Source organism: Camponotus floridanus, unplaced genomic scaffold, assembly GCF_003227725.1.
Source record: "Camponotus floridanus strain SB8 unplaced genomic scaffold, Cflo_v7.5 scaffold132, whole genome shotgun sequence".
Taxonomy (NCBI): domain Eukaryota; kingdom Metazoa; phylum Arthropoda; class Insecta; order Hymenoptera; family Formicidae; genus Camponotus; species Camponotus floridanus.
The window spans coordinates 738164-765631 of record NW_020229251.1 but is presented as its reverse complement, the minus strand read 5'-3'; the positions used below and the strand labels follow the sequence as shown (position 1 = coordinate 765631).

The window sequence follows — 27468 nt, the reverse complement described above, 5'->3', positions numbered from 1 at the left end:
TATATATATATATATATATAATTTTATGCATGTATATATAATGTATAATAAATGTAATACATATAAGCATAATGAATAATATTTTTAATAATGAAAATCTTTCTCTCCAATATGTATGTATGATAAACACTATAAAATGTAATAAATTTATTGCAAACTTACCAATTTGATGTCGATTATATATTATAAAGTCCCCATTCCACGTATCAGACGTCACAGGTATGAAATCATACGGCTTCTCTACTGTATATGTCATCATTACATTGAACCGTCTAAAATTGTAATCTCGTTCCATTTTCACTACAGGACAATAATTTATTTTTGATGGAGACATCAGTAGCTCCGTTATATCAAATAAATAGTCTGTATGCATTTGAATGGACGAATTCTTTATAACTTCACTTAAGTAGTGAAAATATGGCTTGCTAAAGTTATAAAATTTATTCAAAATTTATTGATATGTTAATAAAAGGTATTACAAGCAAAATATATATTATATATATATATATATATATATAATATAATGTATATATATATGTATATATATATATATATATATACATATACAGGGTAGGCCCTTTTAATCTACGCACTGAAGTATCTCAAAATTCAAGTTTAAGACAAAAATGTTTCAGACAAAAGTTATATGGTTTTAAGGCCATAAGAAGGTACCATTGATTTAATATTGAAGAGTTATCTGAAGATAACGTGAAGGTCACTTCCAACTTTTTAAATGGAACTGCCTACTTTTCATTATATATTCTTGTAACTTATCTTGAGGGTTTTCCGAAACACTATAATAAAATATTTTTCCTTTTCAAGTAATTTCGGAGTTATAAGGCTTGAAATAATTACTTAATTTTACATAAACCATAAAATATTCTATAAAATATTCATTTTTTAATTATCTTACCTTAATACTTTTATGTACAAAATAATGAGAGAAACCAATTTGTATAAAAAAAACACATAGTTATTTTTAAGAAAAAATATGTAATTGTTAATTGCAAATTACATATTTTTTCTTTGAAACAACTATGTGTTTTCTTTACACCAATTGATTCCTCTCATTATTTACATATAAAAGTATTAAGGTAAGATAATTGAAAAATAAATATTTTACAAGATATTTTATGGTTTATGTAAAATTAATTATTGCAAGCCTCATAACTCGGAAGGCAATTAACGAAAACTAACTTAATTATAGTGTTGTGGAAAGCTCTCGAAATAAGCTACAAGAATATGTAATGAGAAAATGTAGGTTCCTTTTAAGAAATTGAAGGTGACCTTCATGTGACATTCTAATAACTCTTAAAGGTCAAACCAATGATACCATCTTATGTCCCCCTCAAAACCATACAACTTTTGTCTGAAACATTTTATTTGCTGGGCTTAGTTTTTGAGATATTTTACTGTCCAAGTTAAAATGGGACATTATGCATATATATATATATATATATATATATATATATATATATACAGGGTGTCAATAAAGTCCCGGGACGGCTGAATATTTTCTCATGTAAGGTATTTTTGAAAAAGGTCAAGGTCATTTCTGAAGTAATTTTCAACGAGGAATTCAACGGTGACCTTCAATTTGACCTTGAGCTTGACCTTCAATGTTATTTGAAGGTCAAAGTGTTTTTTTTAAATAGGAACCCCTATTTTTGATTGTATATTCTTATAGCTGACCTCGAGAGCTTTCCAAAACACTATAATAAAATATTTTCCCTCAAGCATTTATCGAGTTATGATGCTTCAAATCATTCTTAATTTTACATAAACCGTAAAATATCTTGTAAAATATTCACTTTTCGATTATTTTACCTTAATACTTTTATGTACAAAATAATGAGAGGAATCAATTGGCGTAAAGAAAACATATAGTTGTTTTTAAGAAAAAATATAAAATTTGCAATTAACAATTCCATATTTTTTCTTAAAAACAACTGTTTTCTTTAAACCATTTGATTCCTCTCATTATTTTGTACATAAAAGTATTAAGGTAAAATAATCGAAAAGTGAATATTTTACAAGATATTTTACGGTTTATGTAAAATTAAGAAATGATTTGAAGCATCATAACTCGATAAATGCTTGAGGGAAAAATATTTTATTATAGTGTTTTGGAAAGCTCTCGAGGTCAGCTATAAGAATATACAATCAAAAATAGGGGTTCCTATTTTAAAAAAACACTTTGACCTTCAAATAACCTTGAAGGTCAAGCTCAAGGTCAAATTGAAGGTCACCGTTGAATTCCTCGTTGAAAATTACTTCAGAAATGACCTTGACCTTTTTCAAAAATACCTTACATGAGAAAATATTCAGCCGTCCCGGGACTTAATTGACACCCTGTATATATATATATATGTTATTTAATTAAATTAAACATATATATATATATATATGTTTAATTTAATTAAATATATAATTAATTACATAATTAATCATATGATTTATAGTTTTTATATAAATATTTGATGCAACGGTTTAAATTATAAAAGGAATGGTCAAACTTGATTACTTTCAAAAGATAAGTCTATATATAAATTGAAAATATGTCTTGCATATCTTATATATATCTAATGACATTAAAGGTAAAAAATATGGAAATAATAATAGTAAAAAATATAGAAATGATAATAATAATGAAAATAAGGTATGAAAGAAATGGTTTAAGTTTAAACAAAAATAAAATTAATTTAATTTAAATAAAAATAGTAATTTTACTAGTATAGAGTATTACTTACTTGTCTTTTACATATGTACGGATAATCTGCCAAAATATCTCTTCAGTAAAACTCATTCGTAATAAACGCAATATACTGGATACTATAATTATACAATTTACATCAGAATATGAATAAGATAATAGTTATAGTAAATAATAATTAATAATTATAGTAAAAGTACATAAAACATTACATCACTGATTTCATCATCATTTGAAGATGTTATAGAGAAAGTTGTCTTGCGTAATTCCGCGCAAAAAAAGTAAATGAGAGGCGACATTAGTTTAAAAGATATAACAAGTTAAAGTTTGATCATTTTAATACTTTTCTTAAGCAAACTGATATTAAACACATTAATTTGGAATTGACAATTACATATTTTTTTTCTTAAAAACAACTACGTTCTTTGTTTACACCAATTGATTCGTCTCATTATTTTGTACATAAAAGTATTATGATAAGATAATCGAAAAATGAATATTTCACTAAATATTTTATAGCTTATGTAAAATTAAGATATTATTTTAAGCCTCATAAATCGAAAAGTACACAATGAAAAAATACTTTTTTACAGCGTTTTGAAAGCTCTCGAAGTAATACAAGAATGTAGTTATGTAATAAAAAAATAGAAATTTTCATATAAAAAAGCATTAATGATCTTATCCTGACTTTGATAAGATCAAGTCCATATTTTCATCATGTGTTTCCCTTTAAGCTATGCAACTTTCGATCAAAAAATTTTTCAATAAAATTATCGGATTGCGAGATAATCGACTGTATCACTTAAAAAGAAACATCCTGTATATATAATATACTTTATATATAATTTTATATACTACAGCTCTATTATATATGTATATACATGTGCATATGTAATGAAGAGTATATAAAATTAAAGTTTTTATCAGTTATTCTGTTTGTTCTTTATGCATTTATATTCAACAATCTACGCATAATCAATTTTTAATTATATTATCATACCTTTAATGTAACTGTAATGTTGAAAATAAATGTCGAATGATGTATTATAAAGTGATGTATAATATACAGTATCTAAATGAAAAGAGTCCTGTTGAATTTGTACCACAAAAAGGTCCATCATCCGGGTACTTGGGAGAGTCTATAGAAAATAGTTTAAATGTATTTACTTAATTAATATTATATTTAACATACTATAGCAATATGCATTAGAGCTGTTACTTTCGTGTATGTAAAAAAAATTTATTATACTCTTATAAACTTAAAATATAGAATAAATAATTTAAAAATGTAATATATTCATAACAAAAATGATTACTCGACATATAACTTTAAAACTAAATATTTCTAGAATTATTAAAATATATTATATAGCAAAATTATCTTATTACACAATTTCTATATTTATACATATATTACGTGGAATCTGAATGATTTTCGTGCGAATTTTCGAATTTTTCTTTTTTTTCATATAATAATTTAAAGTCAGATAAATGTAACATAATGACTTTGACGCACACACAAAATAAAAGAAACATAAAAATGTAAAACTATTTTAAATTGTATTATCTATGTATGTTGCAGATTTATTTGAAAATTAGCATTTTTAAAAAACTCATTTATTTTTGCAAATATAAAAACTTCACCTAATATTTTGATTTATAAAAAAAATTACTCTCTATAATGGTAAATATTTAACTTTACACAGCCAGCCTCAAATGACTTGACCTTGACATATACTGTTAAGGTCACAGTGAATAACATCCAAAAGGTTTTATGCGTCGCTCGTTGTTTATTAAAATGTTCTTCAATATGTTTAATTTTCTATAACTATCAATACATAAAGTCTATTATTGTACATGATGTTAAAAAATTCTGTAAAACTTATAAAACTTCTTTTGTTTATAACTGTTTAATAAGCAACAAGTGACGCCTAAAACATTTGAATATTACTCAAGGCATAAGTGACCTTGACAATATTGACAAGGTCAAGTAATTTGGGGGTGGCTATGTAAAGGTAAATATTTACCATATATACATATAAATTTAAAGCAAAGCTTGCTCATTTTTAAAGAATATATATATATATATACAGAGTTTTCAAAAAGTCGCGGAACGCTAAAATATCTCGAAAACGATCAACTATAATGAAAAATATATAACGAACAAAGTTGTAGGACTAAATAAAATGTACCTAATGATGATAAGACTTTGACCATGGAATACTCAAAGTCATATGAAGATCAAGTTGATTTTTCTACAATAAAAAATGGAACTCCCCATTTTTTATTGTATATTCTTATAGCCCTTCTTTAGATCTTTTCAAATCACTATAATTTAGTTTCCATTAAGTGCTTTCCGAGTTATGAGGCTTGAAATTATTTCTTAATTTTACATAAACCGTAAAAAATCTTGTAAAATAATCATTTTCCGTTTATCTTACCTTAATACTTTTATGTACAAAATAATAAGAGGAATCAATTGGTCTAAAGAAATCACATAATTATTTTTATGAAAAAATATGTGATTTGCAATTAACAATTACATATTTTTTCTTAAAAATAATTATGTATTTTCTTCACACAAATTGATTTCTCTTATTATTTTATACATAAAAGTATTAAGATAATCGAAAAATGAATATTTTACAGGATATTTTATAGTTTGTGTATAATTAAGAAATGATGTTAAGCCCCATAACTCGGAAAGTACTTAATAAAAACTAACTTAATTATATTTTCTCGGAAAGCTCCTGAAATATGCTATAAGAATATGCAATAAAAAATGGAGAATTTCAGTTAAAAAAATCAACTTGACCTTCATATGACTTCAAGTATTTCATCCAAGGTTAAATTCTTATTATCACTAAGTACATTTTATTTATTCTTACAATTTTGTATCTTCCTATATTTTTCATTATAGTTGATGGTTTTCGAGATATTTTAGCGTTCTGGGACTTTTAGAATACTTTATATATGTACTATATCCATCATATTGTTTGCAAGTGAGAAAAGTTTGTACTAAAGGATGCTTAAAATAACCTGCGTGGTGACATATAATCCAAGAAATGAGACAACAGCCTCATCGAACATATATGATGGCCAAAGTGGATTTCCATAATAAAAACATTCCTCTATTATTTTATAGGCCATGAATCGACGAACTTTGATTTTAGTCGCAACAGAATCTACATTGTCATTGTAGATAATATCTGCTTCTCTGAAACGAAAAAAAAATGTTTTAAATAATGATTATTTCTGTTGTATAATAACACATAAAAAATATTGTATTTCCAAATTTATAATTAAATGATTGTATTAAATTAACGTATTAATTATATATTATTATCAATGTTTTATTTCTAAATGCACATTACGAAGTAATGCAACATGTTGAAAGCGAGCATCGCACTATATATATATGTATATATATATATATATATATATATATATATATGTATATATAACTTCTTTAAATTTTGATTGATAAAGGTGAAAACCTTAATATAACACTTATACCTATACTTATATCTTAATATAATTATTTAATTTACGATTTTATATTTCAATTTGTAATTTTTAATTTTAAGCTTATACAATAAAAAATATATATATTTTAATATTATTTTTCATATAAATTGATGTACATTGAAGACACGTTGTCCAGAATATTATTGTGGTTTTTAACTTTCAAGTTCAAATACGCATATTTTAGCAAATGAACTTTATCAAATGAAAAGAGAACCATTGAAATTTAAATATTTTTGCCAACGAGAAACAATATTTATTTATTCCTGTAGCATAAAATTTAGATTTCTAGAAGCGACAAACTCTTCGAAGGAGTTTCTACAGTAGTTTTATTGTTAAAGGTTTCCCCTGCAAGAAATTGTCGAAATGTTTAAAGAAATGGTAATAAATTGGTGACAAGACCGGCGAATATGATGGTTGAGACAGAGTTTCATGGAGCTTCATAGCTCAATTGATTAATGCAGCGTCGGTTTGCGGCGTGTAATCAAGTATTGTCGTATTGGCCTTTTCTGTTGACCAACGCCGAATGCAAACATGTCAGTTCCTAATGCATTTTGCCAATTTCTTGACAGTACCTCTCTGCCGTAATATTTCCGTCCGAATTTAAAAAGGTGTAGTGAATTATCTCGGCTAACAACTACCAAATAGTCACTATAATCTTCATATAATACAATTTTGGTTTCGGAGAGTGTTTTGACGCTCCATCATGGTCAACCATTGTGAAAAACGTCGACGATTATCGTAGGATCCATTTTTTATCACACGTTACAATGCGATTGAAAAACGGATTATTTTGTTTGCGCAAATTCAATGCAGAACACACTTTAAAGTGACGATTCTTTTGATTCGGCATCCTTTTGTCGAGCTTTTTTGTTTTTCCAATTCGTTCCAGGTAATCAGAAACAGCTGACTTGCTTACGCCAAGTTTTTCCGCTAGTTCTTAAATCGATGTACGTGACTCTGTTTCAACTAACACCTTCAACTGGTCGTCGTCAATAATCGCAGTCGTCCAGAACTTTTCAACTTCAAGGCTCTCATCTCCACTGAAATTTACGGAAATCATCATTGCATTGTACGTTAGCGGTTTCTGGACCGAATGCATCGTTAATATTGAGAGACTTCAGCTGCTTTTGAACGCCTCATTTAGAATTTATATAAAAAAAACGATGGAATTTGCTATTTTATCATTCTTAATTTCATAGTTTAAATAAAACGGAAACCAATATCAAAATACAGTCATTTTTATTAAAATATAGAGCAAAGTTTGGGCTTTTAAATTAATACAATATAAATACAAAATACAATATAAATACAAAAGAAAGACAATGACATGAAAAAAGCGCCAAATCTTAAACAACAAAAATCGCAATAACTTTCTGGACAATAATAAACTGAACTGACAATAAACGATTAGATATGTTTCTCCTCTCATTGCTTCATACAATAAAACTTATTTTCTAAAATATATTCAAATAATATTTTAAAAATAGAGAAAACATATAAAAATAATTTTAGATATCAAGAATTGCTGTTTTCTTTTTCATCTTTAAAATATATTAATTTTTTTTAATTATATAATTACTTGTAAAAAATAAGGCCGAGATTTGTGATGCTTTCGTTTTGAAAATCCGGAAGTGCAATATGATTTATTTCCCAAGTTTGATTCAAACGTTTCCATTTATCAAACACGTACAATGTTATATTTTCAGCAAATTGGTGTGCAAATTCGCAGTGCATTCTACACCACATATTAACTCTGACACTTTCATTTGTACCAGGCATAAGAGAAAAATTTCGGTTAGTCAGAAATAGTAGATACATAGGCTTTACAAGCGTATTAAAATGTGTCTTCGTCATGTTTTTATCATTCATTTCTATTTTTTCTATCATTTTTCGTTCATTTGATAAAACTGTATAGTTTTGATAATGTTCGACAATAATATCATAGATGGGCTTATAATAGGGCATGATGGTTCCTGAAGATTCGGGCAAAGTCGGAATCATATGTTGGATTCCAATACGATCAACATACGTTGCCAACCTATTACATTTAGAAATATGAATTAACAATAATAAAAGACACCACAAAATCTGATGCAAAAGTGGTTTCAATGAAATTGTATAAAAATTGCATACATTTTAGTTGTGCGGGATTCGTAAAATGTCTATTTTAGAATATACAGGTTCAAAATAAATATTTAATAATTAATATTTTAATATCAAAATTTTAATGCGTTTAATAAAATTAAAATAAATATCAATATAAAATAGTATTGGAATAATAACTTTTTTAAATTGATTTTAATTGATATATTATCAACGATTTTGTACATAATTTTATACAAGTGAAAGAAACTGCCTATTTTAGCGATGGTTTATTAAATGAAACACATATGTATATATATCTTACTTATTAGCGAAAATAGTATTATTTCTAAATAATATGGGTGTGTGTAAATGCACGTTTAAATACATGAAACAGCATAAGTATAGCTTATATATTTAATTGTATGTATTATATGCAGAGTGTTCATGAAAGTTGTTAGTGTTCATGAATTAATCAAATTTTGATAATGATTTTTATGGACAATAAGGATAAAAAGAATTCATATAAACATTTGTCTGGAAATGATTTCCTTCTAAATTATAAGCTTTTTTAAATATTAGAAATGAATTTCCTAAAGTTTAGTATTGTCAAAATAAACAGTGTAAAACTTAAGTGTTTGTTCAAAATTTTAAATTACATATAAACAAGTTTAAAAAAATATAAATCCTTCGAAATCATACTTATATTTTGAAAACAATTCGGAAATCTACCGGAATATTTGATTTCGTTCGAGTGTTGACAATAAAATGCTGTATAAGACGTGTATTATTGCTGACTACTTTAATTAAATTAATTTTTATTTGCATCTTACATTTTAATAATAATGATAATATTAAATTGCAAAATTTTTTACCAAAAGAATATTAAGAAACATATAATTAAGAATGGAAACATTTCAGATACGTACATGTCTATGTATAAATTAGTTTTTCTTAGAAAATACTTTTTAAATAGAAACTAAATGCTTTACCAGAGCTTGTTCATAAACATCATGAAATTACTATGTATTTAACATTTTAACAGTTACTTACCACTGTCGCCCATCTCTTTTATAAAAGTTTTTTAAGCCTGTATCTTCAGTTATATTATAAACTAATTTTATGATGTAATACCCTGGGAATAGATCTTCAGCGAATGTATATTCGACAATGTTTTTCTCAACATCATACATAGTTCTTACCGGTGTATAAATGTTCGTAGTTTTAATATCATTCATAGAATAATAATTTGGATAATAAACCACAGTTAGATTAATATTTTTTACGTGTAAATATAATATAATGCTTGGTGTTGAATATTTAATCTGTGTACGTATACTGCTATTGATGATAAGAATATTTTTTTCGATATATGTAACGATGGTATCATAATGTTGCGGTACTATATAAATCGAGATCCTGTTTAACTCTTCTTGAGATATTGTAATTATCTGATCGTCTGTTAAAAAAGCCGCCGCGACGATGATTGTTAAACTGCTACTTAACAATAGTTTAAGAAACATGATACTACTTTTTATCTTAGATATCTGTAAAAATATTTTTGTAAGTACAAACGGACAAATTAGACATAGCACTACGTTTATCACGATATTTAGCGGAAATAAAGGAATTAAGACAAATATATAAAAATAAACTTAATTTTGAATAACTTACTCTGTATAATGAGATGTACTACAAATTCTAAGCAAGTGTATGTTTCGTTACAATAATTAGCTGCAATAAATTAATGTTTTATCCACTATCATTGTAACATGAAATATATATGCGCACTTATGATTTCTTATTATTTCGAGAAACTTCCAAAGACTAATAACACTTGGCGATATTACAATAAATGTGTATGTCTTATGTAAACACACAACTTCTGAGGTCGTTAACAGACAGTTCGATCGAGAAACGGTATGTATTGTAATAGCAAAACACGGTACCGTTTTTCCCACTCCAAATTCGTGCTAGCGATCGAGCGCCATAAGATGGCAAAACTGTCTATTTCGTGGTGGTCGAAAGCAAAAGAGACCGTTATGTAGAATGCAAAAATATTAATGAAAAAACGTAACTTATTAACACTAGAATATAATATTATAGTATTGTATGTAAGAAAATATAATAAATAACTATTATTTTTTAGGTTTTTGTTCACTCTTTCAAATTTATATGGTGGACATTTGAATAAAACAATCGGAAATTTCTGAAATTGATCAAATCAATAATCGTTTTTTTTCATAACGAAGCAGATTTTTAAATTAAAATTAAGAAAGATTTTTATATAATGTGTAATAAAAATATTATGTACGCATATATATATATACGCATTCCAATTCTCGAACTTTGCGATATATTAACGATACCGATCTATCGCATTATATGTAAACGATACCGAGCTACCGATTATCCGCCACATTGTACATCGGATGCAGTTTTCTACATCCGGTGCAGGAACTGCTCACACCGATTAAACGTTTGGCCAGCGATCATACCGTACCTATCGATTAATCGATTCACGCCGATTATCCGCGCACAGTTTATACACTCACACCGAAATCACGCTGCACTTGATTTATTCTCACGCGCATATACAAAACTCATACCGAAATTCACGCTGCACTCGATTTATTCTCGCACACGCATACACAATTTACACCGTACACACACACGCACACACACACACATACGCATCGAAACTCTGTACTTATTTTCTTTTGAATAAATATTCTTTCGTTTTTATTTAAACTAAACTGCCAGTGTAATTAGCTTGCCTACACAGAAAACCGAATCCCGCATCCGACTGCGACTATCTGATCATCTCGCGGAAGTCATCCGTGACAAATTTAAGATATTAATAACATATGTTAATATAACTGCTTGTTAATTTGTTAATATTTATATACAATTATATTTAAATATTAATTATATGTATAGTATTTTATAATATTAATTAAACATTTAATATTTTATTATGTACAACATTCGTAATTATTTTACATTATATTAAAATTATAATCTATACTGTAATATTATCCACTATTAAATCACATATATACATATTACACATTATACATATATTAATTTATGTGTATTAGCAAGTAATAATTAATGCAGTACTAATATATATATATTGATATACATCATTAACATAATAAAAAACTTAAGAGATGATAAAATAAATAAATATTAAGATGTAATTTTATAGTTATTGTGTTACTATATTAATTATTCAAAATTCAGCTTTTATTTTTGTAATATTAACAAAATATATTAATCTACGTATTAAAAAATAACTTTCTCTCATTTGCATAATTAATAGTACAATTTAAATATCTCAGATTTGCAGAACAATAAGAAAATCTATAATCATGCGTAAAGTATTCTTATAATACAAACGCATCGGGTATCATTGCAGGATAATTAAAGTCCTACCCAGTATAATTAAAATCCTAAGAAATTAAAACGCATTTTATCTTGTATATTACTCAGCGACATAATGTTGATCAAAATCAGTAGTAGGAAAGTAAATATGAATATTTATTAAAATTATTAATAAAATTATACCAGCAAAAATTCTAATTAGAAATGATAAATATCATTAACTCCAAGTAAATTTAAATGTTAAACGGAAATGTTACATACTTTTTCAGCACGATTGTAACTGTGATGAAATAAGACTTCCGTCTATTATATTATCTCCGAAACGAACTTGACTTAGTTAAGAAATATGTAACGTTATTTGTGCTGAATGCAGGTAACTCTTATGTCCGCTGCGTAGGTGGACTTCGATAAAGGAAGAGGAGAAATGATGCAAATGTATCCGAAGTTATAGGTGCCAGATCATGGGACAAAGACTGGATCAAGTTTAGTGGAACATGGATAGAGTTATACTGGATTCTTACTTTCATGTCTTCGCAGCTTATAGATCGCACATACATTTGCGCGAGCAAACATGTGACGCGTTTACGCTTACAAGGTACAGGCTCTTTATACGAGGAAACGCTTTTTAGTTGATTTATATAAAATATCAAAAGTATTTTAAGCACAATTGCTCCTGCTTAAATAATGACACTTATTATATCTAATTACAGTTCTAATATGCTCCGCATTTGTGCTCTTGACTTCAATATTCGAACAGAGATAATTCGAAAACAGGAAGAAATTACTGTAATATTTAATTTTGCTTAGAAAATATCTTTCATTCATGAATATAAGATCTCTTGGAAGGAATTAAATGTGTTTTATATACGATCATCAAATTCTTCAGAGCTTATTTCTCGAATTTAATAATATAGGTTGTGTTCTTATAAAAGAGTGCTTTCCTCTGTTCTCTATTTTTATATATTTTACGCGCGTTTGGAGCATCTTTATTCCATCGTTATATTTAGCGGCCGGATAAATTATTTTTCCTTTCGTGAAAGGAGGAAGTTGAGGTTTACAAATATTATAGTAAAGCAAAAAAAGATATGTATTAATTGCGCCATTAATTATTCAAGTACGTAACATTCTACATTCTTCTAATTGATCTCTGCCATACAATCTTTTTTTTCATTGACATTTATTAGGTGTCGCCGATATCGCGGGGAGATAAGGGTCGGAAATAATTTTGCCTGGAGACGTACCAGCCTTCGCAAGATCATGGATTCATCTTTGGAAGACTAGTAAGTGAACCGAAGCAAAAATCCGAAGGTTTCTGCTAACGCGGAGATAGGCACGAGATAAATTTTAACATATTGATGAGTTTTGTTGTATATGTATCAATTATGCCTGATTCCATCGGACACACTATTCTATTATATTTGCGTTTCTTGGATTTCTAAATAATATAATTCGAAATTTAATACAAAATAACTTATTACATGGAATAATCAAGAGACACGGTAGTGTCTTGAAGTCGAGTCATCATCACTCAGGCGCAAGACACACCGTGTATCTTTACGCGAAAGGCTAAGTTGCGAGTAATGCATATTATCGGTTCTCAATAACTGCTGAATCGATCAAATTCTTATTACATTTAATCAATTGCTTGGGTTCGTTTATATAAGGAAAGTGTCTTTATTTTTGCTCTATGTGCTCTATAAGCAGAAATATAACGATGCAAAGTTTCAATGTGTTAATTTTAGAAACGTCACCGTCGTGGTCGTGGCTACATTTTTCACATATTTTTCTTGTACGGTTCGCACGTTTGATGAAAGAGGCGCTGTGTTCTCGTGACGATGAGAGATGTATAATTTTTTTATCATGCGAGGAATTACCGACTATAATTGGAATGAATTGATCGGTACATAATATACTTTCCGATTCACGCATGATGCGCATGAAGTGACAGAAAATGTATAGTTCATGTTACGCATATTATTATACATTTTCTGTCACTTTATGCGCATCATGTGTGAATCGTAAAGTACCTATAGATGTCAATTATTTGAATCGACCATGCATATCGAATGTAATACTTATCCAAATAATTGATACCTATGTATCGATTAATTTATTGCAATTGCAATCACCCAGGTAGCAAGCACACGTCATTTTGATGTTTCAAATTGGTCATTTACTGATTTTTCTTGACGTCACGAATTGACGTTTTTATGACGTAAAAGTGACGATCTAATGTCACAGATTCCTGACGTCATGACATGTACCACATTTTGACGTCTTTCTCTTAGCATAATAATATATTTAATAATGTTGTCGAATAAAGCACTCTCTAAAAGTGAATCAGTGTATTATCACTGAAAAACAGTAAATAATCACTGATTACAGTAATTATTATATAAGTACAACGCTGTAAATCAGTAATATTTTATAGAAAGAATCAGTTAATAATTTTGACTATTTCAGTAATATCTCAGTAATATTCCTTTCGTTATTGTCAGTAATATTAAACTTTTCAATTCATCTCTCTATTTCATAAATATAATATAATATAAATAAATAAATATAAAAATATAATATATAATAAATATAAATATAAATAAATAAATATATAAATATAAATATATATAAATATATATGTATATATATATATATATATATATATATATATATATATAATGTTAGATATCACTATAGTTTTGTTTTCGTTTTTTCAGTTACATTTGAATTTTATTTATAATCAGTAAAGTAGATGGCAGTCGAACAAAGAAGCTACGCCATCTAGAAGTTCATTTTTATAGTTCTAAAAATTTTACCGCGGAAGCAGTAATTTCTCTCCTCTATCCCTCTCTCTCTCTCTCTCAAGTCTTCCTCTTGACCTATACGTTTTGTAAAAATAAAGTATAACGTGAACAAAAGATGTTACATTATCTTGTGGATTCAATATTCAGTTTCGTTAAAGCTAACAGGTTATGGGCCCAGGCGAAGTATAAGCTGATTATTTTGTCTGGTTAAAATTAGATTTGGAGCCCATAAAGTGACTTTCATTGTGCGCATAACCAAGGATTTTTCAATATGGCTGCGGAAACGAAATATCAAATTGAGAAGCTGAATAACGATAATTATTTCACCTGGAAATTTCGTATCGAAATGATAATAGAGAAGGAAGGGCAGTCATCGAAGATGCTGAGCCGAGCGAGGAGAATAAATCACATACATGGAAAAGAGCTAATAAACAGGCCATGGCTCCTATTGCATTGTCCGTTGAAAATGATCAATTGGTTTACATCAAGAAGCATCGTACAGCTAAAGGTATGTGAGAAGCATTACGAGAATATCACGAGAAAGGTACTGGCAACAACAGCGTTCAATTGATCAAGGAAATATGCACACGGCGACTAGAAGAGGGCGGCAATATGGAACAGTATATCAATTGGATGACAACAATGTTCCAAAAAATTGACGACCTTGGCGAAGAAAAACTTTCAGAAAAATGGATGGTCGGAATTTTGTTTGGGCAGTTACCGCGATGTTACGATACACTCGTAACAGCATTGTCCATGACTAAGGAAGATGACTTATCGTTGAAATTAGTTCAGGCAAAGTTAATAGAAGAATATAAAAGACAAATAGAGCGAGACGGTGCAAAAGGTGCTTCGAGAACAGTGATGAAAATAAAGTCTGGCGCGAATGAATGTTTTTTCTGCAAGAAAAAGGGACACTTCAAGAAAGACTGTGAAAAATACAGAAAGTGGAAAAGTAGTGGCAGAAATAAAGAAAACAGTGGACAGAATAAAGAAAGCAGCAAACCAAAGCATAAAGCGAACGTTGTCGATTCGAGCTGTGACAGTGAACTCTTATTTTCGGTTGAAAGTAAACAAAGAAAAGTAACGAATCGATGGATTATTGACTCTGGTGCGTCGTGTCATATTGCGGTAGATAGGTTATTATTTAACACGTTTGAAGAAAAACATAAAGAAAAGGTGCAAGTGGCAGACGGAAGTAAATATATCTCAAAAGGAATAGGAACAGTTAAAATTAAATTTCTTGACGGCAACGGAAACGTTATATCGGCGACTCTTGAAAAGGTACTTTTTGTGCCGGAAATCACGTCTAACATTTTATCGGTGGACAGGTTAACAAAAAGGGGTTTTGCATTGGAATTCAATGATAATAAGTGTTTTATAAAGACAAATCGAAGAACAATCGGTATCGGGCAACGTCATTGTGGTCAATATGAATTGATGCAATCGCAAAAAGTATATACATGTGACCTTAAGAAAGCATGTGTGCATTATTGGCATAGAATTCTCGGACATCGCGATATTGAAGTAGTGAAACGTCTCAACGATGAATTAGTTCGTGGTGTCAAGATTGATCCTTGTGAATGCAGCAATGACTGTGACGTATGCTTGGAAGGAAAAGTGACAAGGCTGCCATTTCCAAAGCAATCGTTTACGTCAACAAAATCTACAGGTGATTTAATTCACACAGACATTTGCGGGCCCATGCAGACACCATCGCACGGAGGTAAGCGATACGTGCTGACATTCATCGACGATTTTTCTAGATATACAGTTATCTATCTATTGAAAAATAAATCAGAATGTTTTGAGAAACTACAGGAATCAGCATGGTACAAACACTTTTCGACAAGAAACCTCGGATGTTTCGTTCTGATCGAGGTACAGAATACACCGACAAAAAGGTTGTGCAGTTTTTAAAGAGCAACGGAATTGGAATACAGTACACAGCAGCCTACTCACCTCAACAAAATGGCGTTGCGGAGCGTAAAAATAGAACACTTATAGAAATGTCGCGGTGTATGCTAATTGACGCAAGACTGAGTCTTCTTTTTTGGCAGAAGCAGTAACAACGGCAAACTTCATTCAGAATCGACTATCAACTAAAGCAGTTTCGAAAACGCCATATGAGTTATGGACAGGTACATTGCCATTGTTGAAGAATTTTAAGATATTTGGTTCTAAGTGCTATGTACACATTCCGGATGAGAAACGACAGAAATTAGATGCGAAGGCGTTTCCAGCAATTTTCATTGGATACGATGAGAATTCAAAGGCATTTCGATGCTATGATCAGAGTTCGCGCAAAGTAAGAATAAGCCGCGATGTATGGTTTGTTGATCATAGTAATCTAGACATGACAATAGAAGAGGCAGATAAGCAGAAACAAAATAATCCATTAGAAATGGATCCAGTGGACGATCAACAGTTCGAGACAACAGTGATTGAAGATTCGACATCTACAATAGTAAGTGACGATTCAATAGACAGAAGTGATGAATTATTCGTCAGTGCCAACAGCAGTGAATCGGAAGGCAACAATAAAGATAGTGCAAGAAACGGAACTGAAATTATACGGCGGTCAAACCGAATGACTAAAGGAATTCCTCCGAAGCGCCTAATTACGGAAGTTAATGTAGTTCGCAAAATAATATTAGAGCCAAAAACACTTAAGGAGGCATTTGAGAGCGACTACAAGACTGAATGACAATAAGCCATGCAAGAAGAGATTAATTCGCATCATGAAAACGAAACTTGGGAAATAACAAAGCTACCATTCGGAAGAAGACCACTTGGCTGTAAATTGGTTTTCAAGATAAAATCAAATGCAGACGGCAGTATAAAAAGGTTCAAGGCTAGATTGGTGGCACAAGGATTTTCGCAAAAGTATGGATGTGACTATGATGAAGTATTTGCACCGGTTGCAAGGCAAACAACTTTTCGGCTGCTACTTACTATTGCAGGCAAGGAGAATATGGACATTATTCATTTAGATGCAAAAACAGCTTTCATCAATGGTGATTTAGAGGAAGAAATATATATGGTTCAACCCCCAGGCTTCGAACAAGACAGCGATTTAGTATGCAGATTAAGGAGGAGTCTATACGGATTGAAGCAATCAGCAAGAACTTGGAACAAGTCACTCAACAATGTAATCATTAGTGCAGGTTTCGAACAGAGTGATGCAGATCAATGTTTATATCGAAAGAAATTTGACGAGAATTGGTGTTACATTCTTATTTATGTAGATGACATTTTGATAGCCTGTAAAAGCACTGAGGCTATTAAAACAGTAGAAAAGACTCTAAAATCCAAATTCAAGATTGAAAACTTAGGCCAAATCAAAACATATATTGGCATTGAGGTAGAAAGAGCTAAAAATGGGTTCTTTCACATCAGTCAACAAGCTTATATCAATCATATTATTAATCATTTTGGATTAAAAGATGTAAAGGAATCTAAAATTTCATTGAAGACTGAATATAGAAAAGGTGAACCAACGGAGGCTTTAGATAGTAATGCAGAGTATCAGCGGCTAATCGGAAAGTTACTTTACGTTTCAATGAATACTCGACCAGACATCGCTGCGAGTATTTCAATTCTCGCACAAAGGACAACTAATCCTACACAAGAAGACTGGGACGAATTAAAGCGAGTGGTGAAGTATCTAAAAGGTACTATTCATTTAAAACTTTATTTGGGAGATAGCAGTAACAAATCCCTCATAGGTTACGCTGATGCAAACTGGGCAGAGGATCGAACAGATCGAAAATCAAACAGCGGCTACATATTTAAAGCATATGGAGCAATTATAAGTTGGTGCTGTCGAAAGCAGTCATGTGTTGCTTTATCATCTACTGAAGCTGAGTTTATGGCACTGTCAGATGCTTGCAAGGAGGCTATTTGGTTGCGATCAGTTTTAGGTCATTTCCAAGTGGACATGAGTCAGCCAACAATTATATTTGAGGACAACCAAAGCTGCCTGGCATTGATCAATCCAGAAGGCTTTTCAAATAGGACAAAGCACATCGATACACGTCGATTTTTCGTTAAGGATCATATCAACAATGGGACGATCAAATGCGAGTACTGCAAGACTGAAGAAATGTTGGCAGACATGTGTACCAAACCACTAAATGTAAACAAATTAGCTGACTTAAGAAATTTATGTGGATTATATTAATTAATTCAAATGAGGAGGAGTGTTAGATATCACTATAGTTTTGTTTTCGTTTTTTCAGTTACATTTGAATTTTATTTATAATCAGTAAAGTAGATGACAGTCGAACAAAGAAGCTACGCCATCTAGAAGTTCATTTTTATAGTTCTAAAAATTTTACCGCGAAAGCAGTAATCTCTCTCCTCTATCCCTCTCTCTCTCTCTCAAGTCTTCCTCTTGATCTATACGTTTTGTAAAAATAAAGTATAACGTGAACAAAAGGTGTTACATTATCTTGTGGATTCAATATTCAGTTTCGTTAAAGCTAACATATAAATATATAAAAAGTCTGATCGCGAAATAAGTCATGTCATATAAAAAATTTTAAAAGATTTTTTTTATGGGATCGATGTACTAACTAATGACATTCATAATAAAATAATAGTCACTTCATGACTGAAAAATGATGTCAAAATAATGTTATAGCAAGACGTCAATATAAAGTCGTGTAACAATAATCAGTCATTTTGACCACATATGACCAAAAATGACTAGTTTGGAACGTCAAAATGACGTTGTGCTTGCTACCTGGGCAGTAATCCATCGCATAAAAAAAATTGGTACACGAAATCAAACTCATCCTATATGCAGTCTCCTGTACTATCACACTATCTAGTAACATTAATAACAGATTTCTAAAGTAATTTAGAAACGATTTTTCTTCATTGAAAATGTCGAAGGTTTGTAACTAAATCTAAAATTAAAATTTTATTAAAGTGAACTTCACTTAGAATTAATTGAAGAATGTAGCTTTGTTAATATTTTAACTTTACGAAGTTTGCAAAAAGTATATTAAGTAGAGAAGATCGTCATATTTTAATGAAATGATGGGACTGGTGGCGGATTCTTTGCTTATTTAATTGGATATTTAACATATCCTCAAAAATTACTTTTTTAAAAAGTATAAAAAAGTTTTTTTAAAAAGTATAAAAAAGTTAACCATGTGTCAGAATTAAATTGTAAAAAATTTTATGTTATTGTATAATATAAAACTGTTTTATGCACAAGACATAGTATTATTTAAACAACAAAAATGTTACATTAAACAAAGTTAATGTGCAAAATAGTTATTTCTTAATTGACTACAAAAATTAGTGATATCCTAAAAAAATTACCTTTTCAAAAAAAGGTAAAAAAAAAGAAGTCGAGTAATCTCAGTAGTAAAACATTATTGTATAAAACTATTTCACAAAAATTATTTTAATAAAAAATTGTATTTAAAAAAATTGTGTAAAATAGTTGTTATAGTTATCTACAAAAATTAATGATATATTTAAATAGAAAATTACGTCGAGAATAAAAGAGTGCGATTTTATTTTATGTTTATCAACAGTGTGTGTGTGTGTGTGTGCGTGTGCGTGTGCGTGTGCGTGTGCGTGTGCGTGTGCATGTGCGTGTGTGCGCGCGCGCGCGCGCGCGCGCGCGTGTGTGTGTGTGTGAGTGAGAGTGAGGCGGGGAAGGGAGAGAGAGAGAATTAGAGAGAATTTAAATATTTTGTCTAAGAATATATTATGTATAATTACAATAAAATTTAATGAAGTACATATTATCATATAGCTTTAAATTAGAAGTTTCAATAAAGCACAGGAAACATTAATGATTTAAATTTGTTTAATATGCAATGTAGTTTCAATGTAAAAATAATATTGAAGGATATATAATATAAAAGAATATTAAATTTGCGAAAAAAATTAAATAAATAAGTTCACATATTCGATCTGTTTAATGTTACAAACGATGCGATTATATACGTGCAAGAGATCTTATATATTTCAATGGAACAACCATATACACACATTTGGAAACAAACGAGGTAATCGTTTTAGGAACCGTCTGTCAAGTTCACCTACCTCAAATGCAACAAATTAAACTTTTGTTTGATTGGCCTCATGGTGTCAGTGACTTCTAATAAATTTTCATGACACTGTACGTTTACAACCTCATAGACAATAACATGTTCATGAACGAACAATGCCACGCTGTCAAAAAATAAAATCTTCCAATTCTTTTAATGACAAAACTACGATTTTATGCTTTCAAAGAAGTAATTTAGATTAACAAAGTAATTTAGTAAACAAAAGAATACAAAAATATTAAGCTGTATGTACATTATGTACATTTTCAATATTACATATTCAATATTATGTACATTTTGAAAAATAATTAACTTAGAAAATTATTATTTTGATATTTCTAAATATTTATGTATCATTTTCTGAGACAGATTTCTTATATTAATATTCTATTTAATTTCTTTGCAAATAACTTTTTTCACATATTTTTTTTGCTAATAACATTTTAATAAACATAAGCGCTGACTAATATTTTACAGGAATACTTAGGATAATAATTTTGATGAAAATAAATAAAGGTACATATAAGGTACAATAATATATTTTTAGTATATATAATATATATAATGTCATTAATAATATATATACATATATATATATATATATATATATATATATACATAATGTCAAATATTAGATACTTTCTCATTTGTGCAATTAAAATTATTCATATAATATAACATTATTTAATTTCAATTATTTATAATTATGAATATAATTAACACTTTGTATTATTTCATGTTAATAAAGAAAAATACTGGTTAATTGCAGGCCACAAAGTATCGTTGTAAATGCATGTGTATTTAATTATATATTATTAACACACATAAGCATAAATAATAAATCGATAACTATAAACATTATAAAATGCTATTTGTAAGAAAGATATATAGATATGTTTGCGTCATAATCGTTACTTTTAAATGGATATTATTGATATTTCATAAAATTCTGAAAGTAATCCTTTTGACATTTGATTTCGAAATTGCGCCTTCGTATCTTGCTTTGAATATTTAAAACATATTGGTATATATTGCTACACATTGGTAAATACATTACCATACGTTTGTAGCTTTCTGCTAATTTGTTTATCTAAAACAGATTATGTCGATATTAAGTATTAGTGTGAATAGCCAATAATCAATTATCAATAAATATTATATTAAATACGATCTCGTGTATGTGTATATATAAATATAATTATATTAATATATATATATATACATATATATATATATATATAATACATACACAATAATCTTAAATATATAATAAGAATAAATAGTAATTATACATTATAAATTTACAATTTTTCTTCTCAGAGTCAAAATTTTTGTTATCCCAAAAAAATCTGGTTTATAAGTTTGTAAACATTTTTAATCAATTAATGTCGATTTTTATATAGATTTCGTATCTTCATCAAAAATTCAGCAATCGAACAAAATGACATGAATTTTAAAAAATTGAGTAAAGCTCTAAATGTGAAATATAAATATAAATTTTTCGAACTAATTTTTCTCTTAAGAAAGAACCAAATGTGAATAATAGTGCCTCAGTTTTAGAAATAATTAATTTCTTTAAAATAAGTTGTTGTATATGGAATATATTTTTTCCGCGACTAAATAACTGAATAAATCTCAATTCTAGATTTCTATTAAAATAAATCATTCCTAATCTCTATAGAAAAGCATAGGCAAAAAAATATCGTGAGAAAATTACTGAAACAAAAATCATTCTTTTATTGTATTATGTGTTCTATCATATTATGTGCATAGTATTGCACTGTATTTTACTTAACAATTTTTTTGTCTGTAAGAAATGTTTACAAATAATTTTGTAAGTAATGACAAATAAAAATCTATAGAATTTAGAATTAGTGATTTTAAAAATAAAATTAGAAACCTATACAAGTTACGGCTATCACAGAGAAAATATTATTATAATAATTGATATATCTAGCAGACTATTGCATTAATTCGTGTTAACCTATCCATCATAATTAAATTTTTGGTAAACTAATGACTTGTATAATATTAAAGTATGCAAATCACATTACGTAATATCTCTTCCAATCATACTAAAAAATATTTAAATTTATTTAACTAAGAGTTAAACATCTAGATTAACTAAGATTTAAATCTAAAGCTTATAAATTCTCTTTTTAAAATTTATATAAATCGATTTTTATTAAAATCACTAAAGTTTCCAAGTAAAGAAATTCTCTTCTTTTTTTGCTTTCTCACTTGTTCACTCATTCTTTTCAACTCTGTCATTCTATTAAAAATTATATATATTTTAGAAATAGTATTTTTAGAAATTAAAAATAAAAAATGCTTATTTCATAAAAGAAATTGAATGACATTATTAAATTAAATGACATTTAATTTTTACATGTTACTTTGGGATACCGTAACATTAATATATACTGTAATAAAAGCAAAAAATTAATGATTAATAAGTGAATATAAGTGGAATATTAGTACAATATTCATAAAATTTACTTTTACTTTCCTATTTCTCTCTTTCACAAAAAACCATAACTTCTTACATTTATTTAATTCAACTTCTGTTGCATTAATAAATTTATCTGTTAGAAAGTAGTACATTTATAAAATAAATTATTTTAATATTCAACAACAATATTAAATAACAAATTTATGTTACATCATGATTATTAATTTTACATATACATATATAAACACGTGGTATTTTTACCTTTTTTAATTGATTTATAGAATACACATGATTAATAATAACAATAAATGTTGCATGCGCGCTGACTTGTCTATAACAGTAAAATAATAAATTTATTGATACATAAATTGTTGAATGATAGATATATATTTACGAAGGAAGCTGTATTACCTGGGTCTTATGTTATCAAGTGTAAATATGTTTTCTAATATGAAGTCGAGTACTACAGGATTCCTGGCATGCTTCGCGATAGTAAAAAGAAAATAATTAATATAATCTTTATCGGAAGAATTTTTGAAAAACATAATCGATGTTGTACTATCATTTTTTATTAGGTTTAAATAGGGATTGATAAATTGTGAATACGCAAAGCAAGACAGATGTTTTAAAAATTTAGTTTTAAATTTTTCTTTTCCCAGATGATATAACTCCCCCCAAGGAGAATTTTCATTACTAAAAGAATAGTACAATATTTTTAAACCTTGACAATATGTCCATTCTTTCCACCATAGCAAAAGCCTATTTAACAAAAAACAAATTCTCTCATATAAATGTTTTGCACATATTAATCTTATATTTTGATTAAATAATTTAACAAATTATAATTTCATAATATAACATAATAAATTTAAATTTGGATCAAATAATGTAATAAACATTGCACATGTATTTACAAAACAATCAAATTAAAATAACCGAGAATATATAAGAAAAATTACGTGTTATTTCCGGGATCTTTGAGATGTCGATTTAAATTAAGTTGGGCATTTTTTATGCATGTTTCACTATCAAGATTACATGCCCATCTCGCAGCCTCCATTCTTAAAGACTTTGTAAGATCGTATTCACTAGAAACTTCATCGTATTTAAGTTTATTAAGCAAGTTGTTTAATAAGTATAGCATGTTATCCTAAATATATAAATAAATAAATAAATAATATATATATATATATATATATATATATATACAGGGTGACCCATTTTAACTTAGGCAGGCAAATAACTCGAAAAATAAGCACACTACGAAAAAATGGTTAGAATCAAAATTTCGTCATTTCGAGGGGAACGTACAATGACGTTAAAATCAGCCCCCCACCCCTCTCCCTGGGCGGTGAGGGGGGGCAAGTTTAAAATCTTAAATGGAACCCCCTATTTTTCATTGCATATTCTTGTAGCTTATCTCGAGAGCTTTTCAAAACACTATAATTAAGTACCTTTTTATTAAGTACTTTTTGAGTTATAAGGCTTAAAATAATTTCTTAATTTTACATAAGCCATAAAATATCTAGTAAACCATTCATTTTTCGATTATCTTACCTTTATACTTTTATGTACAAAATAATGAGAGGAATCAATTGGTGTAAAGAAAACATACAGTTGTTTTTAAGAAAAAATATGGAATTGTTAATTGCAAATTACATATTTTTTCTTAGAAACAACTATATGTTTTCTTTACGCCAATTGATTCCTCTCATTATTTTGTACATAAAAGTATTAAGGTAAAATAATCGAAAAGTGAATATTTTACAAGATATTTTACGGTCTATGTAAAATTAAGAAATGATTTGAAGCCTCATAACTCGATAAATGCTTGAAGGAAAAATATTTTATTATAGTGTTTTGGAATGCTCTCGAGGTCAGCTATAAGAATATACAATCAAAAATAGGGGTTCTCATTTAAGATTTCAAACTTGCCCCCCTCACCGCCCAGAGGGAAGGGTGGGGGGGCTGATTTTAATGTCATTGTACGTCCCCCTCGAAATGACGAAATTTTGATTCTAACCATTTTTTCGTAGTGTGCTTATTTTTCGAGTTATTTGGCTGCCTAAGTTAAAATGGGTCACCCTGTATATGTATATATGTGTGTGTGTGTATATACATATATATATATATATATATATATATATATATATACATACAGGGTGTCTTATTTTAAATTGCCCAGGCAAATATTTTGGAAAATAATGAAAAATCGAAAAAATGTTTCAGACAAAAATTGTATGGTTTGTAGGGGACATAAGATGGTGCCATTAGTTTGATCTTGAAGAGTTACATGAAGGTTACGTGAAGGTCATTTTGAATTTCTTAAATGGAATACCCCACATATTTTCGCACATTCTTGTAGCATATCTCGAGAGCTTTCCGAAACACTATAAATAAAAGTTTTTTCATCAAGTATTTTTCGAGTTATGAGGCTTAAAATCATTTCTTAATTTTACATAAACCATAAAATATCTTGTAAAGTATTCATTTTTTGATTATCTTACCTTACAACTTTTATGTACAAAATAATGAGAGAAATCAATTGGTGTAAAGAAAACATACAGTTGTTTTTAAGAAAAAATATGGAATTATTAATTGCAAATTACCTTGACCTTTATCTTAACCTTCATGTGACTCTTCAAGGTCAAACTAATGTCACCATCTTATGTTCCCTTAGAAACCATACAACTTTTGTCTGAAACATTTTTTCGATTTTTCATTGTTTTCCGACATATTTGCTTGAGGATATTAAAATAAGACACCCTGTATATATATATATATATATATATATATATATATATATATATTCTATATATTTATATTGTTACTTGATATAAATTTTATATTTTTCGATTCTTGCATTATATTATGCTATATAGAAAGACATCTTCCGCAACTGTATTTTATATATTAAGAAAATTTATATATTAAGAACATTTTGTAGAAGAACGTTCTTAAGAAGATTTATATATTAAGAACATTCTGTCTGTCTAAACAGCTCTGAATTCTTTTTATAAAGATATCTATCTTATATAGCTATACTTATATATACGTATTTATACACAAATTTAAATTTTTCTTGCGTGCACATTCACACATGCTTAACACATGTTCATATCATAAAATAAACATACAGAAGTGCATACATGCATATATTGTAGACATGTAAACATAAATGTAGACATTATATCCATAATATAATTTAATAACTTATTATATTAATGTTAACTGTTCGAGTATTAAACAGATAATTAATATATATGTTTCCTACTAACTTGCTATCTCAAAATTAATGATATTTAAACCGTTATTATAATATCATGCTGTGATTAAAAATAATAATAATTTTCAAATTTTTCTCCTTTTTCCTCTCCAATTTTTTATAAGATTAGTACATACACTTGAATATTAATTTACAAATATATAATTATCTTTCATCCAAAATATGTATATTTAAAATACTTAATCAAATTTTTTCTAGCTATGTATATTTTATTAGATGTATTTTTTTGGAAAACACTTAATAATTATTATTATAAATGCACACAATATTAATATGTGCAATAAGTAATATGTTTCTAATATGTTGAAGACATCACTATTGATATTGTTTATAATATGTGTTATTACCTTGATATTAACATATATGTTTTCCTGAAATAGAAAGATATTGGACAGATATTCTAAAGCTTTGAACATAGGATACCATGCCACGTAGTCTGTTTCTCGTGACAGATATTTCGTGATATTCCAGAATACAATGGAATTAAGTTGATTTGTTATCATTAAGTGGAAAGCGTCGTCGATAATTTGGGCACGATTCAGAACATATATATTCATATAATTTTCAGAATTTAGATAACTTATAATTCTTCTCCAGTTTTCGATATCGTAATTGACTCGATAATATCCTGTAAAATAAATAATTATATATATATAATTCTTTCAATGGGATAATATCCTGTAAAATAAATAAATAAATAAATATATATATATGTATATATATACATATATAATTCTTTCAATGGGTTTATCAGTACAAGTGTCTGTTTATACTTTTGTACTTATACTTTTATACATTAATAAAGATAAAAACTTACTTTATAACATTAATAAAGATAAAAATCATAAGATGAAAATCATAGGTATCATAAAGTGAACATAAATGGAAATGCAATTTGTGTATTATATTAGATATAAATCATTTGCATGAAATTGAATATTTCTAATAATTGTGCGTATGTATGTAATATATATATATATATATATGTATATATATATATAAATATATATATAATTATGCATGTATATATAATGTATAATAAATGTAATACATAAAGATATGAATAATATTTTTAATATGAAAATCTTTCTCCAATATGAATGTATGATAAACACTATAAAATATAATAAATTTATTGCAAACTT

At 28.0% G+C, this 27468-nt stretch overlaps 2 protein-coding genes across 3 annotated transcripts in view; both read right to left on the bottom strand.

Annotated features, from left to right (window-relative positions):
* The window catches only part of LOC112637106 (aminopeptidase N-like), a 54157-nt gene extending 44034 nt beyond the window's left edge, over positions 1-10123 (bottom strand). Inside the window, exons 1-7 of the mRNA XM_025406090.1 lie at positions 9998-10123; positions 9377-9870; positions 7821-8279; positions 5753-5930; positions 3714-3852; positions 2751-2832; positions 163-425 (exon numbers count right to left, since the gene is read on the bottom strand). Coding sequence (XP_025261875.1) covers positions 163-425; positions 2751-2832; positions 3714-3852; positions 5753-5930; positions 7821-8279; positions 9377-9846 — 1591 coding nt within the window. The 5' untranslated portion in view covers positions 9847-9870; positions 9998-10123. The remainder of the gene's footprint in view (positions 1-162; positions 426-2750; positions 2833-3713; positions 3853-5752; positions 5931-7820; positions 8280-9376; positions 9871-9997) is intronic.
* An 11226-nt stretch (positions 10124-21349) lies between these two features.
* Positions 21350-26946, bottom strand: LOC112637108 (aminopeptidase N-like). 2 transcript variants are annotated; one of them, XM_025406091.1, is made up of 5 exons: positions 26671-26946; positions 23997-24187; positions 23746-23796; positions 23299-23368; positions 21350-21675 (listed from the first exon to the last, which is right to left on the bottom strand). In XM_025406091.1, the coding sequence occupies exons 1-5, from the start codon at positions 26878-26880 to the stop codon at positions 21514-21516; spliced, it is 684 nt and encodes a 227-aa protein (XP_025261876.1). In that variant the 5' UTR covers positions 26881-26946; the 3' UTR covers positions 21350-21513. The 2 variants fall into 2 exon arrangements, 1 of the variants encoding a protein (XP_025261876.1); XR_003122413.1 differs by lacking the exons at positions 23746-23796; positions 23997-24187; positions 26671-26946 and adding an exon at positions 23449-23735.
* Positions 26947-27468: the final 522 nt, after the last annotated feature.

What these genes read in the sequence shown, in the direction of transcription:
- LOC112637108 (XM_025406091.1), bottom strand. Translation starts at nt 26,880, where the DNA reads ATGAATATATATGTTCTGAATCGTGCCCAAATTATCGACGACGCTTTC. An exon ending in AAAGATCCCGGAAATAACAC is followed by an intron (nt 23,797 to 23,996) that starts GTAATTTTTCTT and finishes TTTGTTAAATAG; the next exon opens with GCTTTTGCTATGGTGGAAAG. An exon ending in CTATAAATCAATTAAAAAAG is followed by an intron (nt 21,676 to 23,298) that starts GTAAAAATACCA and finishes AATCTGTTTTAG; the next exon opens with ATAAACAAATTAGCAGAAAG.